Below are 17,338 nucleotides of genomic sequence, written 5' to 3'. Positions count from 1 at the left end.
ACCTGCTCATCGCTATGTGAAAATAGAATACAGTAAGCGTCTATCGTTTCGAAGAACCCGAGTAGGCCTACAGCCGTTCATCCCGGGTAACGTATTGTGAGACACTTGAGTTGACCTGAGATGGTGTGAGGCGGAGTGAGGTGGGCACAGATTGAATTATCGGCCTCATACAACTGATTGTGTTTGGTTAAGATGTTCAGAGGTATTGGTTTAGGCGCTGGATCAGATTTATTCAATTTGCCGCGCTGAGCTTTAGCGGGTTGCTTCATAGAGGTAGAGACTTCATATTGTCAAACCGTTTATATCCACCTAATTGACCAATTTAACCTTTGTCTTTGTAAACGACAGTTAACCGTAGTAATATTGAGTGAGCGTGCGTGAGCAACATTTCACATTGTTGTTAAATACATAATGAACTATTACTACTTTACAATAACAAGCTACTACTGAAATATTACTCAGTCAGGGGGCCTTAGGCAGTTCAGGCCACCACTTCTGGATAACTATCAGATAATTTATCAGATGTACTTTTTATTTCACTTTATATAGCAGATACATTTTTTGACACTTAACACTGAATTTGACCCTTAGTCCTAGGAATACATAAATTCATTTCAAAGTTGACTGAACAAATACAGCGGACACAGTGCATTCTGCATGGTGATCGTAAACAGTTCTAGTATCACACCTTGCGGCACTTTGCACCTTCCTGAACACAAAGTGACAGGTTTTACATAAACCTGACGCAGTACCCCCGCGAGCGGTGAATGACCCCATAACTTATACGACACAGTATTACATTATCATGGTTTATAACTGACCTGACGCTTTTTACGGTTAGTTTATATATCGAGGGCGACGCTAGATTAGTGTGTTGTGCGTGTATACAGTTGTTTCGGGACATGCCGCGGCTTAAACTTGCGCTAACTGATGCTACAAAATACCGATTTTAACGTCAACGGTGCGTTGCCATGTGCCTGTATGCACTTCCAAAAGCGAGTTTATATTATGTTCATATAACGCACCATTCACAAGAAATGGTGCTGCCATTATGTTTAAGTAAATTAAGAGCTAACATCGGAAAATTATTGATAAACGAACTAGTTGTAGTGTCCCCGCGCATTCAATTAATTCTTAGGACGAAAGAAAATCAACTCCAAAAAGAACTTTCAAATTAGTTGGTACTAAGCTAATAAGTTATTTATTGTATAATTCTTAGTAGAAACAGTATTTAATAAATTGTTATTTGCTTGAGTTACGTTTACGTGGGTTACTGAATACCTGTAGGTACAAGTAAGCGTAGGCTTTTAAATACATTCATTTGTTATACTTCATTAAAAACTTCATGAAACAAACACTTTTAGTAATTCAAACAATGTGAAAAGCTAGTTGCGCGTAGGTGTCTTCTGAAAATCTCCTACGCGTTATCACATCTACGCCGTAGCCCGTAGAGCTGCTACGACTAATGCTACGTATATTTGTAGAAGCTACAATAATGTCTAGTTTGGTGACTCAAATAATATAATTAATAATAATTTGAGAAATGAACATCCTCATATCGTCATAAACTTTCGTATTTTATGATATCCAGCTGTTTCAATTGTATTATTAAAAAGGTAACACAAAAATATATTTCATTAAATAAACGCTAATATCTCGGTATTCAATCTCATCGTTGAGACTACTGACAAAAGGACAGACAAGGAAAAGCACACATTCACAGATTTCGTAATAGTTCCTCAGTATTGGCGTATGTTAGAAACACATTCACGTTTCCAGTCCTGAAATATCAGCTAAACGGAACATCGTATCTCAAACCACGTCGGCAATTAAAGCCATCCATTGCACAGATAGCCTGATTGTACGTGCCACACGTTACATAACAGGCGAGCTATTACACGTCAGGCGGCAGTGTTGTGCCGCGCGCGCAATGGATGCCGCGTTCTGCGATACAAACGACTTCGGAATACTAAAGCGGGGAAGATAATCACACGTATTTATTTAACTACTGGTTTTTTGCTTGCCTTTGAGGTTTTTTCCTTAATAGCCCAGTAGTATAAAGGAGGCTATACACCAAAGTTATTCGTGTGTTGCCTTGGGCTGGCTTGTATGGAATTCGCACGCATAAGGCGCCTATACACCAAAGAAGCCGACCTGCCGATACCTTTAGACGTCTTAATGTTGATTGCAATCGAACCCACAGGACCACATCAATAACTTTGTGGTAGAGATAAGAATCGCTTGTTTTAACGGTGAAGAAAAATATCGCGATGAAAACTTGGCATGCCTGATAGCTTTTAGAAAAGAAAACTCCACAACTCGCACTTTTCCAGAGTGGAAAACTCCAGCCCTAACCTGTCTCTCATCCCTTATTATGGCAGGAGAGTGTTTAGGAGTACCCAGTAGTGGGATAATTTATTTACACCACATTGTAAATAGAAAATTTTCGATTGTTTATTTTCAGTTAGTAGAAAGATAGACTCTCATTTGAAAGCATAGGGATTCTTGTTCGTTTCTAAGCTATATTTGACTGCATAGGTTATACCGAAATATTTGATATCACACTCTCGTAAGTATGATAGTTATGTAAACCATTAACGTAATATGAATATAATGTAGAGGCAATTAGTTAATGATAAACTGACGTAATAATGTATCACAATGTGGCAAATAATCACAGACGCGACACGACGCGACACACGACACGAGAGGTGAGAACTAATTAAACATAATTTTAATAACAATGTCACGTGAAACTTCACTGTAACGTCTCAATTCTATACTAATATTATTAATGCGTAAGTCTGTCTGTCTGTTACGCTTTCACGGTTAAACGACTGGATCGATTTTGCATTTATTTTTGTGAAGAGACGCGCTACAAAAATTAAGCTACATATTTTTACTGACTTCTGAGAAAATGTGATGGATGTGGATAAAATTGTACATAAGCGGAGCCGTACGGGTCAGTGTGTATTATAGAGGTGAAAGTGTATTTATCTATTCTTACTTTCGTTGAAAACGCTGAACCGCTTCGGATATAATTTGACAGGATGTCAGATTATATTCCGGAAAACGATATAGGCTAGTAGGTTTTATACCTACTGTTTATGCGCGGGTTTATTAGTACAATATAAAAACAACAGCAAAATAAAGTCAGCAAATATAAGGCATATAATACACGGTCCCGTTTTACGAGCGTATAAGGTGGGTGTACACCATTGTGACCGAGTGACCCGCACTCCCGCACTCCGGCGCTGACCTCCATAGGGCACAGATAACAAACCTTTTTATCTAGCTAAATAATTACAACCATCTTTCCTACCGTTTAAATACGACCTCCTTTGTTTTGTTCGCGAGGAATTGAAGGCTCTGACCCTAATTTAGATTGGCAGTAGGTTCGTTTGATGGTGGATAGATATACTGACCTAGTCGGGTTTGATTCTAAGGCAACGACTTTTTGAAGTTATTTTACTTTTTCGAATGGCAAGTGATCAAACTGGTTCAAAAGGCTTTTTAAACACTTTAACGACTGTTATCTAAATTGATAAAAGTCCAGGCTGACTTTTTAAGTGCGCTACGAAGCACGGAGATGGTCAGTTTAATTACCCTTAAGCGGCAACCATCTGTAGAATTACCGCGCCAAGCGTTGCTTAACCCACAAAATCGTTTACGCATCGGTGAGCGCAACTGTCTACGAGCGTCACAACGTTTTTGAAGTTATATGTACATTCGTAGCGATGTGTTAATCGAATAAATAAAACGATAAAGGGACACGTGAAACTCAATCATTTCTGAGTACCTAAATGAAAATGTTTGGAAATCAGACCAGCACTTGGAATTTAATCCAATTTAGTGAATCAAGATCAGAGATCAATTCCTAGGTTGAGTAATGTATATTTGAATTTTTACACTCAAGACGCTTTCCGCTGTGAGATTCACGCAGTCATACATACGTGATTTTGATACGGCAATTGAACTTAGAGCCACAGCCATCAAACATAGCACTCAGCTTATCGTATATGTGTTATACTGCACATACAAAATATATTTGCTCCCATTTATAACGATATAAATAATATGTATTAAGAACTCTGGCACTAAGTAATACCCAACATCAATCTAGTGAGGTCATTGTCCCCAAAACATGTAATCTAACCGGCGGCTATGATCACAGAGGTAAATAACGCGACGCGATGAGCGATGTCTGGCGATGAGGCAAGCCTTTCAGCCACAATAACGCACACGAAACGAACAACGTGGCCCAAGTGAACGAGACTCGAGAGCTCTCCACCGACACCGCAACACAACATACTGATACAACCTTAACACTAAACACATAAGGCTCATATTTCAATGAACGGATTTTTTTCTCAAATCGGAGGGTAGTTGTAGACGCATGCGCGACGCGGCGTAAACACAGCCCTGTCAGTAGTGGCACGGCAGCGGGCGGCGCGCGCACACGTCGCGCCCGACCTCGTCCTGTGAACAACGTCGCGTGTGTTATGGTGAATCATTTCTGTTAAACCTAACTAAAAACCTTTGTGTACCTATAAGGAGCTATATCGGGAGTGATTTTAACGGTAAGTGCTCGTTTTCAGTTGCGAAATACACTGTTGCTGTATAAAAACGTCGATAAGTTGTGACCCGGTTTTCGAAATAAAAATAAATTTCCATTTTTTTTTCGTCTCGCCACGTGTGAAAGCTGTAGGAGGTTTTTTTCAGCGGTGTGCTGCCACCGAGGGGTGCTCTATGGATATTTGCATGTGATTTACGTAACAAAAGAAGGTTTTAGATTTCCATATTCATGGTGTTGTCACGGACACCGATGCCTCCATGACTACGTATATTTTCGCATCGAAATAAACAGAAATGTAATTTCCTTAATGTACGAATATTGTATTGGACAGTGGACATGCTATTTGAATATTACGCGATTGTTTCTGCTACACTATTATTATGTTGTGTAACTGTTGTGTCAAATGCACTTGTATGATAAGGTTTAAACAATGACTTGTGGAAGCGGCTGACCAATCAGATTGGTTAAAATGAAACGTTACAAATTGCGTGCTTGTTATTGGTAGAACTTATTAATAATATTGACATCACTACTTCGTTTGATTGGCGATTGCTATATGCATTAAGCACCGAAGTACCCACTAACAAAATATCGTATCAGGACTAACAAAATATCGAATACAATGTAAGTTTTCAGTTTGTATTGTCAAACAATTTCAGGACCTGAATTAGTAAACAGCTCGTGGTGTGATAAGTTCGTAATTCTAATTTCCGTTAGTACTGAACATTGTTCTTTGATTACAAAAACACAACATCAAATTTTAACTTTTAAAAAATATTTATCAATTTTAAACTATAAAGATTAAATAATAAATTACATCGTTGGCCCATATCAAAAACTTCAAGAGGCCTGAATAACTTTGACTCACGTTTGACCACTAACTAATACAATTTAACACACTGACTGTATTACGTCGTGTGAACTTTGAATAGTTGTACAGTGCAGTGTTTTGTCACTTTCAATCAATTTTGAAACTGTACATGAGTAAAAATACAACATGCTGTATAACTTATTACAGCTTACAACGTTTATTATAGCCCAAACACGCAGTAAAAAGAGGCCGTTGGATGCACGGTTCGCAAGGTGTATAAAATTGTGAATTTAGTACATCAGAGGCCAAGAATCTTTGCAGATGTCGGTCGCCTGTGTGACACTTCATTGTGGTACCTAATACACAGAGATTACTGACATGCTTAGGCTCTCTACTAAGTTGTCGGCCTATAGTAAGAGAGTGAGAATGTAGCCTTGCATACACAGTACTGGCTGTGCCGAGCTATGAATGAATGAACATAGATTCAATTTAAAACACAGACAGAAAGTTAAAGCTTGTCTAATCTCAAGTGATCATGGCTTACTTCAACGATTCCTAATAAATTCTCTGCGACACAAGGATTATCCTTTTACAGTACACTGAAGTTAAATTAAAAATTGTTTAGAGATACTAACGTGCTGTAAAAACGATATAAGAGTTCATTGTCCTCAGACTTAGGGTATTACTATAGGTACAGTAAACGAGCACTGAACGGATTTAATCCATCGATTTATCTTGTGTCTATCTGAGTTTGAGATGAAGATAGTTTAAATCTTACTCCTTGCTTAGTTAAAGATTCTGATTGCAGTACGGACAGCTGATTAAATATTTAACCTTTATAAGTTTCTATCATTCGGGAGAAGACCCTTGCTTAGCAGCGGGACAGTAAAACAAAAGTTTATATTACTTTACTGGTGGCTTGCCCCGACTTCGTCCGGGTAAACTTTAACAAATTATACACAAACGCCTTCTGTGGGAAGCGCTATATTTACTTTTTCGTTCAAAATCCGTTCAGCATATTTTGAGTTTTACACGTATAGACCGACAGATGGCGGCAGGCGACTTTTTTTTATAATTTGTACTAGTGATAATGATGAGCATTTAGTTTTATTTGATCGTGACGCGATTATACAAAATGATAGAATCAAAGTTTCAAATATCTTTGACAGCATCTACCAGTAGTCAAAGGCTTTAAAGTCTGACAAACGGTCTTACCGAGGGGAACCGTGTTATAATCTAGGTAACTGAGTTGTGGAGGTCCGATAGGCAGTCGTACTATGTAAAATACTGGCATTCAGCTGCATCCGGTGAGACTGGAAGCCGACTCCAACGTAGCTGAAAGTAAGGCTAGGCTGATGATTATGAACACGCTCGACATGTTTGGGGATTTTAACAAACATAAAAACATTGGCAATAACGTAAATCAAGATCCAGAACAACAAGCGGTTGGCATAATTCAAACCGTAGGAACTTTACGCTGTAAGGGTGCGACGACTACTTTAAGCACGGCAATCTGAACCTTACAATGAATGTGAAGGAAAACCTGCAACAGTTTTGTATTCACCGTTTAGTTAATAACGCCTCAATTCACGGAACAATTCTGTGCAGGTAACCCCATGATTACATTTCACCGAACAATCCAACTTGTCTCAACTTGCTGACTCATGCGCTATTTTCGTAAAATTCTATCAAACTCGAACCACACAACGTATGAAAAGCTTACAATTTATGAAAATGGTAGAAACCTTTCACAGACCTCACATACAGACCCTACAATGGTCTAGATTCTAGATGTTTTGTGAATTACGTGAAGGATGGGCTTAAATTGCGAAAAAAAGTTACATAATATGTAAATGCTTGGATGACCAAAATAACGATTTCTTACTGCTTTTGAGTATCGACAACCGCTAACAGCTCCTCTTTTAGGTGCCGTATAACTTATTTTTGATAATTGTAAGTCACTTATATTATAGAGAATCACGCAACTGGTCACGTTCCTAAAAGAATGGCCAAAAATAGCAGGCCATCGACGGACCTGGCGGTATACGGGATACGCCTTTGCCCTATTTGCTTAATTTAATTTTGATAAATAAAGGAATAGGTTAATTTCTGCGAGCAAAGTCGTTTACAACAGATAGTACAAATTCGATATGAATGGAACTAAAGTAGCGGACGTGTACCAGGGAGGCGGGCAAGGAGAGGGGTAACAGCGTGTCATTGAAGCTGCTCAGTCGTTCATTCGTTCAGTCGCTCAGTCATTCAGTCGTGAACGGGGCCCCGCGGCGTGCACTCTTCCATTCAAATATAATGACGTAAGAACACCCTCGTCCTCGCCCCGGCTGTACCCCGGCTGTACCGATGTCATACGAGAGAGACTTACATATTATTTTACGAATCTGATTTGAAACGTTTTCGTAAACTGTGATATTAGAGTATACCCCATATTTCTGCCGCTTAGAGGATGATTCTTGAAAAATGGAGATTACTTTATAGTGGTTCCTCAATATCTCATAAAAAATGCAATTTTAAAGTCTGTTCAGTATATTAGAAAAAGATAAGATAAGCACTTTGTCCGACCTGGGAATTGAACCCGGGAAATCGTGGTCGGCAGTCGGCCACAGAGGCAGTTAGTACCTATATACCCAGGATATATTATTCTGTGATATTCCTAGTTATATTATAAAGTCTCTGGAGCGACGCCGGGGTGCAAGGGTGCGGGGGTACGGGGGAGGTTACAAACACAACCGCCAAGAGATTTATAGCGTTTATTTTACAGCCAAATGAAATGGATTTATTTCGTGGCTCCGGGTCGGTCTCACACAGTCAGATGTATGGGACACATTATATTGAATATCACCTGATATTTACTTGTCAGTGTAGAGTGTATTACGCCCGTAGATTCAGGTGCTACACTTATATTTTATGTATTATTTTCAAAGTAATAACTATGTAAAGTTCATCCTAATATTTTGAAAGCCAAAGGCAACGATTAGGTAATCTTATAAGGAGTGAATCTGTGTATTGATAAAAATATGTCATTGTTATTGTGTACCGCACAAATCATTGTTTGTAAAAGTCCACGCGACTTGCTCTTGGCAATTCTTAGTGAAGGAATTGTATTTTATAAAAAAAAATATAAAAAATGACCGTTGCACTTAAAAGGCGATATACATACAGCAAGAAAAGTAGACAAGGAATGCAGGTGACGGTAGGATGCCGTTGTTGACTCCGTTTCGTTGTTATATTCGGGTACACAAACCTATATGGCCCATATTATAATATTCGCTATTGTTTTATTGTACCCTCCAGTGTTCTGTTTAGCTTGTAAATATAGAATGTGTCCCACAATGGCCGCTGACCGTTCACTGAATAGTTAAAGTGGATTGTTCACCATCTGTGCGGTCCGTACCGTTCACTAGTATTGAGTACAGTGTCAAATATTCATACGCTGACCGGCGACGGGCATTCTACGAAATTGTTTCGTTGTTTCAGTGAGCTATTAGTTGACTGTTTTTGTAATATAACAAGCCTCCCAAAGACTCAGATTAGACTACGTTCAGGGCTTAATTTTGCATCTGAAAGCTGATTCATGCGAAATGACCGATATGCAAATTAATAAAGTATCTCTATGCTTAATGTCATTAAAATTGGTTGTGTGGTTTAGCTATGGAAGCGTATCAGACAAACATAATAATAATGTCCTTGCCGATACGGCTACGGCGCGGCGGTCAGTTTCATTGAAACTGGCCATCTGTGCAGGACTTTGTTTATAGTGTCCAGGTGTGTGTACAATACACAGGTACACTCTCAATTCCTTTGCACTCATAACCCGGTGGGACGGATAACTCAGAAATAATTGCCGATAAAACATAATAAATATTATAGATCACTTGAGATCTGTACTTGAGGAAAAACACACATAACTTAGACTAGTTTCCTTAACCTACGAGCATGGAAGTGCAGAATATAAACAATAGGTATATTTGCGTTTGTCATAATGTAGAGTAATTTTTTTTTTGGTTTAAAATATATCGGTGCAACAACTAACTAAGTACTCCCCAACCAAATATTTATAAAAACATTTCTCCTAAATATTTATTTTCTGTTTTATTTGTATTTCTTGTTAAGGCAAAATAAATACACCATCTGTGAAAATGTCAACTACCTAATAATCACGGTTCATGTGATGCTTAATCTATATTTACTAATGTTATAAAGCTGAAGAGTTTGTTAGTTTGTTTGTTTGAACGCGCTAATCACAGGAACTACTGGTGCGAATTTAAAAAATATTTTACTGTTGGATAGCCTATTTATTGAGGAAGACTATAGGCTATATAACATCACGCTACGACCAACAGGAGCAGAGTACCAGTAAAAATCGTTACAAAAACGCACGAAAATATAATCCATTCTCTCTTAAGTGACGCAAGCGAAGTTGCGCGGGTCAGCTAGTATCAGATAAACGGATAAGACCAAGTCTTCAAAAGGGTGCCGTTTTATTTTTCAGATATAGAACCCTAAAATTCACATTTTAAAATCACAGACTGACTCATAAATGATATTGATATGACATAAACATTTAGCAATACATAATATAATTTACAATCAATTCTAAAACTCAACAAAGAATAATACTTTCCTGTTCACAACCGGTCGTTTCAAGGCTGACTGCCTACACTCCGAGTGCTCTTTTGATTCATACAACTATCATATCTGCTATTTTATATACAAAGATAATAATACATGTCTTTTAGATTTACATTCATTTTTAAACTATTTCCACTAATTTAAATACGAAAACGTCAAATAAAACGTAAAAAATTGAATCCATTCAACCCATTAATGTCCCACTGCTGGGCAAGGGTCTCCTCCCGTAATGATGCAGGGGTATGCCTTGAATCCACCACGCTGGCCAATTGCGGGTTGATTAAAATAAAACTAGTCAAATTATATTAATTACATTATTATTAATTACTTATTTACTTAATAGTTAAATCTTAATTTTATACTAAATACATTTGACTGCTGATATTTACACAAAGAGAATCAGTTATTGGTTAAAATTTCAATAACACTAACGTAAATTGAATCACACCGCTTTTTGTTGGAAGCAATCATAGATTCATTGGATGATTGCGATAATAATATCTCTCAATATGTTTGTGATGAGCGTCTCCATTCATAGATCAGTTCCAGTTTTTATGAAGCACTTTTACACTTTTAGAACTATCAATTACACGCAGAACACTTCACTTTGTTATATGTTTATTAATGTTCGTGAATACAATTGATACCGATTTTCGCGTACCCCGCAGGACACCCGCCCGCTTCTAAACTAGATCTGTTAACACCTCCCTCGTTAAGTCTATTCGATATCGCGACCTTTTCGATTTGAAAGATGTCGTATATTTCACTGAGCGTACACTCGTCGCCGGCGCAACTTTTTGGTATTTGTTTTGCTTTTTCTTGCTTTTCTTGCTTGATTTTCTCGATTTCGTCGGGGAATATGAGTTTGATTACTTCTTCCGGTGGTTTGTTCGAAGGTCTAGCAGTCACTAGGAGGGCGAGGGCTACTAGAAGCGTCAGGATACAAGTGGCTCTCATTGTGGTTTTTTTGTTCGAGCTTGGTAACAGGAGACCGGCTGCTGACCGCCGCGTTAACAGCGAGTGACGCGGACGTACTCACGTTTGATCGTCTACTGCTCGTACAAGCGTGTGTTAGTGTATTAAATATACACAAACAAGTATAATACTACTATTGCACTCTATACCAAAGGTTAAGAATCTTATTTTGTTTCAACGCTGTTATCTGCAGATTTTGCTAGATTAACTTTGTTTATATGTTTTTGTGGACGAATGAACGAAGTCTATGGGTACGTAAGTGAACATGTATAGGGCACGATTAGCAAATAATATTCGTATTCTACTGCATTAAGTGCTTTCAGTATTGATATCTCATGAAGGTTGGTTGGTTAAGGAATTTCTAGTTTGGAGCTAGTCCACAATGGAATACCAGTTCATGGTTATCATAAGAATGCGATGAAGTATCGATGTTAATCATCGAATCTTCCAAATTGCAAAGTTTCAAGTCAGCTGAGTATGAGAGTATGACAAGATTTGTCACAAAAAAAATACATTGTTATTTGTATAATGAAATAAGGAAAAAAATCATTAGTCATTAGTTATTTATTCAATACAATTATCTTTGTGAGGATATGCAGGTTTGTTCTACTCGTCCAATAAATACAGTTGTGATGTTTACTTTAGATACACATTACAAACTCACCGCTGAGTGGCTCTCAAAGAAATTATCACATAAGGCTAAATACATAATATGATGTTATTTAATTTAAGTTCATTGTTATTGGATCTCATTAGGGAAAACAATTTAAGTTCTAGATTTAAGTTTATAATTAATTTGTAATATTTGTATGTCAGTTATATTGAATGCTGTGCATGTATCTAATAGCACACGCCAATTTATTTAATTTTTTATTTAAATGTTTGTGTTTATACTGTTGACATGCCTTTAATAATAAATAAATAAATAAATAACAGTCACGCAACAAAAATCACCAATAAGGGTTCCAGCGGCTGGGGCCACAGTTAACTGGACCCTCGGTCCTAGAAACCGGATCTAATAAAAATTTTAAGCTTGGCCACCAGATTTTATAAAGAATTTTCGAGCAGGGCCCAGTCACAGGGAACAAATTTAAAATTTATTTAACCGGCTGCTAGGATCATGGGCCCAGACAACTGTGGTCCAGTCGCTGGAACCCAGCGAAAGAACAGGAAAATGTATACTATTCTATTAGAAGAGCTACATAAAGCTTGTAAATTTATTTTGAATACAATCACAATATTTTTCAAATTTTCATTTAAGTGAAATATTATTTATGTTAGAATATTTACAAATTACTATTATACAATACAAAATCTAAAACAAAGAAAATCTAAAGCTTGTTGTGTTTTTAATATAAACAGATAATATATTATTATGCAGTCTATTTCATATTGCACACTTTCCTGTTGACGGAGGTTTATCTCAAGGTGACCCGGCGCGTCGCACTTCTTCACACTGACTGTGTTGACTGGCTGCTGCCCGCGACTTGCACCGTGTCGAACACATCATAGTATCCTATGTTTAAACACTATCACTCACTATCACTATTCAACTCAAGTATGTGTTTATCAATCATTCTTATTCAGTATTAATCCGACTTTTACGTCAAATGCAAACATGACGATTTACTCGTCTTAGCTTTCCTCGATAAATGGGCTATCCAACAGTAAAATAATTTTTCACGTCGCACCAGTAGTTCCTGAGATTAGCGCGTTCAAACAAAGAAACAAATTCTTCAGCTTTATAATATTAGTATCGATGAAACCAATCCAATGGGGCAATGCTCGTAATTAACAAAATTGCTTATTATCAAGGTATAAAGTCTTTCCCTTCTTAAAACATTACAAACAGTATACAGCGTGTCTGTTGTCATATGTCCAGGTGTAGTGCAGTTTCGTTGTTTATACTGATGTTTCGATCGATCTCTTTTCCTCATGCACTTACGTAATGAGTCACATCATTGGTGGCTATTATTCAATCTATTGGAACACAAGCGAATCCAACTCGTACCGTGTCGGTGGGGCAACTATCGACCTTAATTATATAATCCTGAAGGTCGTAGGCAGGCAAGGTGTAATCATCGAATACAGGAGGCGATGTAACCGGGGCGAAGGCTTCGTTAATCTCCTCCGGTGATACGTACTCTATGTTAATTGGTTTCAATAGACCTGAACCTTCCACCTCTCTTGTTCTGTTAACTATCCCTCTCGTAGGAGTGGCGAGATAGAAGGTCAGAGTTACAGCGAATAGAAACTTTACAGCAGTCTTCATCCTGTGATCGACGACTAGTCGGCGTGTGACGGACGATTCACCGATGTCTGACCGACGTTTGACCGACGTGTGACCGACGTGTGACCGACGTGTGACCGACGTGTGACCGACGTGTGACCGACGTGTGACCGTCGAGTGTGAGATGTGAACAAGCCCACGTTTGGACATTAACTGTTTTGGAGACGGTCATCTGCGTATAATATATCAGTATTTCACCATTTATTATTATTACATCAGCATCTGTTGCCTCATCACCGACACCGTTATTTTAGTTAAGCAGGAAAAGAATCGTGACACGGACGAGCCTATCGCATACAATTAATGATGATGATTTAATATTATAATATTATTTAATTGAGGATAAACATATACAATGGGTATTGAGTAATAAAACATTAAATAATATTACTGATGTATTTATTTATTGCGATGATTAATTAATATTTTTGATGTAGAGTATCATAGAGTGATGATTTTCATTATGTAGTTGTCACTGATAGCGTGTAACTGTTGAATCAAATGTGGGAGCTGTGCTACTTCACAGCGCAGTATTGTCACTTGGTTGCCATGGCAGCGGTCTTGAACACATAAGAAGCTGTAGCGTGGATTTGAGGAGGCGGTTCTATCGAGTATCCAAAGTTTGACATTTTGTGTAGTGCATAAATTGTTCCAACGGCGCCCACTAGACGCGCTAACTTTTCATACAAAATTTATCGATAGCTAGCCGGATGTCGCTGGTCGATAGTTGTAGAAAATTGTCGTACTGAACATCGTTAGACAACCACTAAGAGTGACCAGTATAGTTACACGATAGTCCCTGTGACGTAACGACCTCTCTCAACATGGTTCTACTTCTCCATCGATGATCGGACAGCAGTTCTTGTTGATCCTCGCAGTGCCGGAGACACATGCTCCATTGATCGCGTCTCTGTCTTCAATCACATCTGTATAAGCTCGCGCGCTCGTATCAACTGCTCCTACTTCAGGTACATCTGTACCAACAACTGGCATTACTTTTTCAAGTTCTTCCCATCCTTGTCCAGTGTTAGGTGGATGTTCTTGGAGCCCTTCTTCCTTCGACACAAGGTTATTGTCCGATACTTCCCTCGGTACGCTTCTACCACTCACAGAGGAGATCAAGACGACCAGTACCAATAAGTGTTTCGCTTCCATTGTTAAACGACTGTATGTCAGTGAACTGAACTATGAGTCGATGTAACTGGTGGTGAAGGAAGCGAGGCGGCCACAGACACGCTCACACTGTGCCCTCGCCGCCACGACCACTGCTTATATACCACCAGGAATGTACCACTTATGTTACAATATTCCTGTTAGTTATTCTCTCATGCTTACTCATGCTACGTAGATCATTTACTGTGTAGATATTCCATAATATTTTGGTAAATTTCCAATTCCATGAAAATGTTCATGCTGAAAGATTTTTAATTACATTTTATTGTTCAGTGTTGATAGAAATGCGCTCAGCTATTGTTTGAACACTAAACGGGTATTTTTTTTGGTAGTACATACGTCAATTTGATTGTATCTCACATGACACATGCGATGCGATCATGCACTATTTACCTACGTTAGCTGAAATTACTACTTAGTACAGGACGTGACAAACAAAACCTCCAAGCGGTACTCACCTAGTAGGCATAGAATGACACATGATGGTGTAAGTTGTTCATAAGTATGTTGTAATTGCGTCATGAAGTAATGGGTATCACACGGCGCAGAAGTTTGTTGTGCCTGCGCCGGGTTTACCTCCGGGCAGACACGCGGGTCAAAGGTATGCGAGACACTGACCTTACACTATCTCACACGCGCTAAGAATTACCCCACATGTACCGTTTCCCGGTAAATATACTAACCTATTTTAACTAAGCATAATTAAAACTATAGGGGAAGGAAAGTATGATTTAAAACTAGCTTAATGAACCATAGTAATTTAAGTTATTTATAAGAGACTGACCAATGAAAGATATTGAATCATCATCCTAGCATTTCTTCCAACTACGTTGAAGTCCGCATCCAGTATCACCAGATGGATTCTGCATGGAGTGTTGGACCTCCCCAACCCAGTAACCTGGGTTATAAAACGATACTCTTCAGTAAGACTGATTGTCAGACTTTCACGCTCGTCAAAAATCTTTGAAAATGACAGCTGGGACTTACAATGTACCTATGAAAGATTTCAATAAGAGGAACTATTTTGGATGCATGCAATGTGGTCCACATGTATGAGTGCGAATCACAAATATTGTTTCGGGTCTAGTTGTTCTATGTCTTCTCGAAATATATCTACACTAGCTGACCCGCGCAACTTCGTTAACATAAGAGAGAATGGCTCATAATTTTTCCCGTTTTTGTTACATTTTTTATCGGTACTTTGCTCCTTTTGGTTGTAGCGTGATGATATAGCCTATAACCTTCCTCAATAAATGGGCTATCTAACACTGAAAGATTTTTTCAAATCGGACCAGTAGTTCTTGAGATTAGCGCGTTCAAACAAACAAACAAACAAACAAACAATCTCTTCAGCTTTATAATATTAGTATAGATTTATACATATGTTTGATGTTACCTAAACCATCTGCAACAGTTGGTCACAGGACAATGACCTGCATTTATGTTTAAATATAACTTGTGTCTAAGATTTAGGTATTAATTATTGCTTATAACGGTCAAGGTAAATTAATTAGTAGAAATTCTGTGTACCTGAGGACAATGCCTCTTGACGGCTGATTTATATGAATATGCATTCTTCATTCGGTACTACAGTGCTACTACTACTATTCAGTGCTCTAGTCGATAGAATAGACGACTGCTGATCACGAGGTCCTGGGTCCGATTCACGTCTTGCAAAGTGTTCTTTTGTTCTCTTGTCTTGTTGTGGTCTTTTCTAATTTGTATTAAAATGTATCTTAATAGTAGCCCGAAATTATGTAACGTGCTCTGTATATGGCAATTGGCTCGCCTCCTAATACGTAGTACAAACTTTTGGTGGAAAAATGGTGAAACGTGGGTGTATTTCATACAGGCGTGATGTTATAGGTATTATGTATTTATTGAACGGTTTGAAACTCGCGGCTTGTACTCATAATATTATAATGCAGCGTGTCTAAACGCAGCCTGCACCAGACCACGGTCGAAGCAATTCGATCGAAACGTCGAGTAAGGTATCTTAACTTTTAATTGTCAATCGCGATTAAGACCCGATGCATTAAAATAGATAAGTATTATTATGCATGTGTTCTTCTTCTTCTTATCGTATGGTTAGTGGTCAACCTAGTGTCAAAGTTGTTCAAACCGCCCGAAGGCCGTTGACGGCTTTGAGTTATTTAAGTAATTGAAAACATTTCTTAAAACCCGGTCTGGGTACGAAGGCATGTTCATGTGAATTATATTATATTATCAGTGTTTATATGTCAAGGTTTATTATGATGTAGTTGTTTTCAAGAAATATCAAACAAACATAGATCTGGTACAGGACGGTTCTTAGTATGACGTAACAACATGACGTCACAGGTTCCAGTAACGTGCGATAACAGGACCTTGTGTGTTGTTGTTATACTATAAGGTAAACTAGATATCATTAACTAGGGGACCCCCTACACGAAGTATACACATGGCAAGATTTCCTGGAATTTATTAAATGTGTAAAAACTACCGGCCACCCGCTACTTCGTCTACGTTAACTTTAGTTAAGTAACCCGTTTTCACAACATTTTTATTGCTGATCTTCTCTTCTGTCTCTCTCTCTTTCTCATCACATAAAATATTCTCCCCGTTTTAACCTCTTCGGGAGGGCATTTCCAAAAATCCTCTAGTACCTCTAGTAGTACTCCTCCTAGTCCTCTTAGTACTCCTCTACACTTCTTAAGGAATCTTCATACTAAATTTCAACTCTCTACGCTTAGTAGTTTCGGCTGTGCGTTGTCCATTGTAACGGAAGAGTTTTCTATATGTATATTAATTGCCAGAAACAACGATTTAACAGCATATTGGTCGCAGTGGTTAACGTGGTCACCTCGTCGCAATAACTTGCGCCGCG

General features: G+C 38.2%; 2 protein-coding genes across 8 annotated transcripts in view; one reads left to right on the top strand and one right to left on the bottom strand.

Moving 5' to 3' along the window:
* The window catches only part of LOC142982611 (OCIA domain-containing protein 1-like), a 77,039-nt gene that overhangs the window by 16,343 nt on the left and 43,358 nt on the right, over positions 1 to 17,338 (bottom strand). The window contains exons 4-5 of one of the 6 annotated variants that reach the window (XR_012960009.1): positions 15,257 to 15,370; positions 13,682 to 14,712 (exon numbers count right to left, since the gene is read on the bottom strand). The exons of 2 other annotated variants lie outside the window; for them this stretch is intronic. Coding sequence is in view for 3 of the 4 variants with exons in the window: in XM_076129196.1 (XP_075985311.1) it covers positions 4,371 to 4,479 (109 nt within the window). In the remaining variant the exon portion in view is untranslated. Of the gene's footprint in view, positions 1 to 3,746; positions 4,480 to 10,274; positions 13,472 to 13,681; positions 15,371 to 17,338 lie in introns of those variants that run through there. 3 more of the 6 variants (XM_076129196.1, XM_076129201.1, XM_076129198.1) reach the window with 3 other exon arrangements.
* LOC142982609 (uncharacterized) overlaps positions 4,434 to 17,338 on the top strand; it is a 172,944-nt gene continuing 160,039 nt past the window's right edge. For both annotated transcript variants that reach the window (XM_076129193.1, XM_076129192.1), the window contains exon 1: positions 4,434 to 4,580. The gene's annotated coding sequence lies outside the window, so the exon portion shown is untranslated. The remainder of the gene's footprint in view (positions 4,581 to 17,338) is intronic.

The sequence above is a fragment of the Anticarsia gemmatalis genome, chromosome 22, assembly GCF_050436995.1.
Source record: "Anticarsia gemmatalis isolate Benzon Research Colony breed Stoneville strain chromosome 22, ilAntGemm2 primary, whole genome shotgun sequence".
In the NCBI taxonomy this organism is placed as follows: Eukaryota; Metazoa; Arthropoda; class Insecta; order Lepidoptera; family Erebidae; genus Anticarsia; species Anticarsia gemmatalis.
The sequence above is the reverse complement of the archived record's forward strand: the minus strand, read 5'-3'. Positions and strand labels throughout refer to the sequence as shown.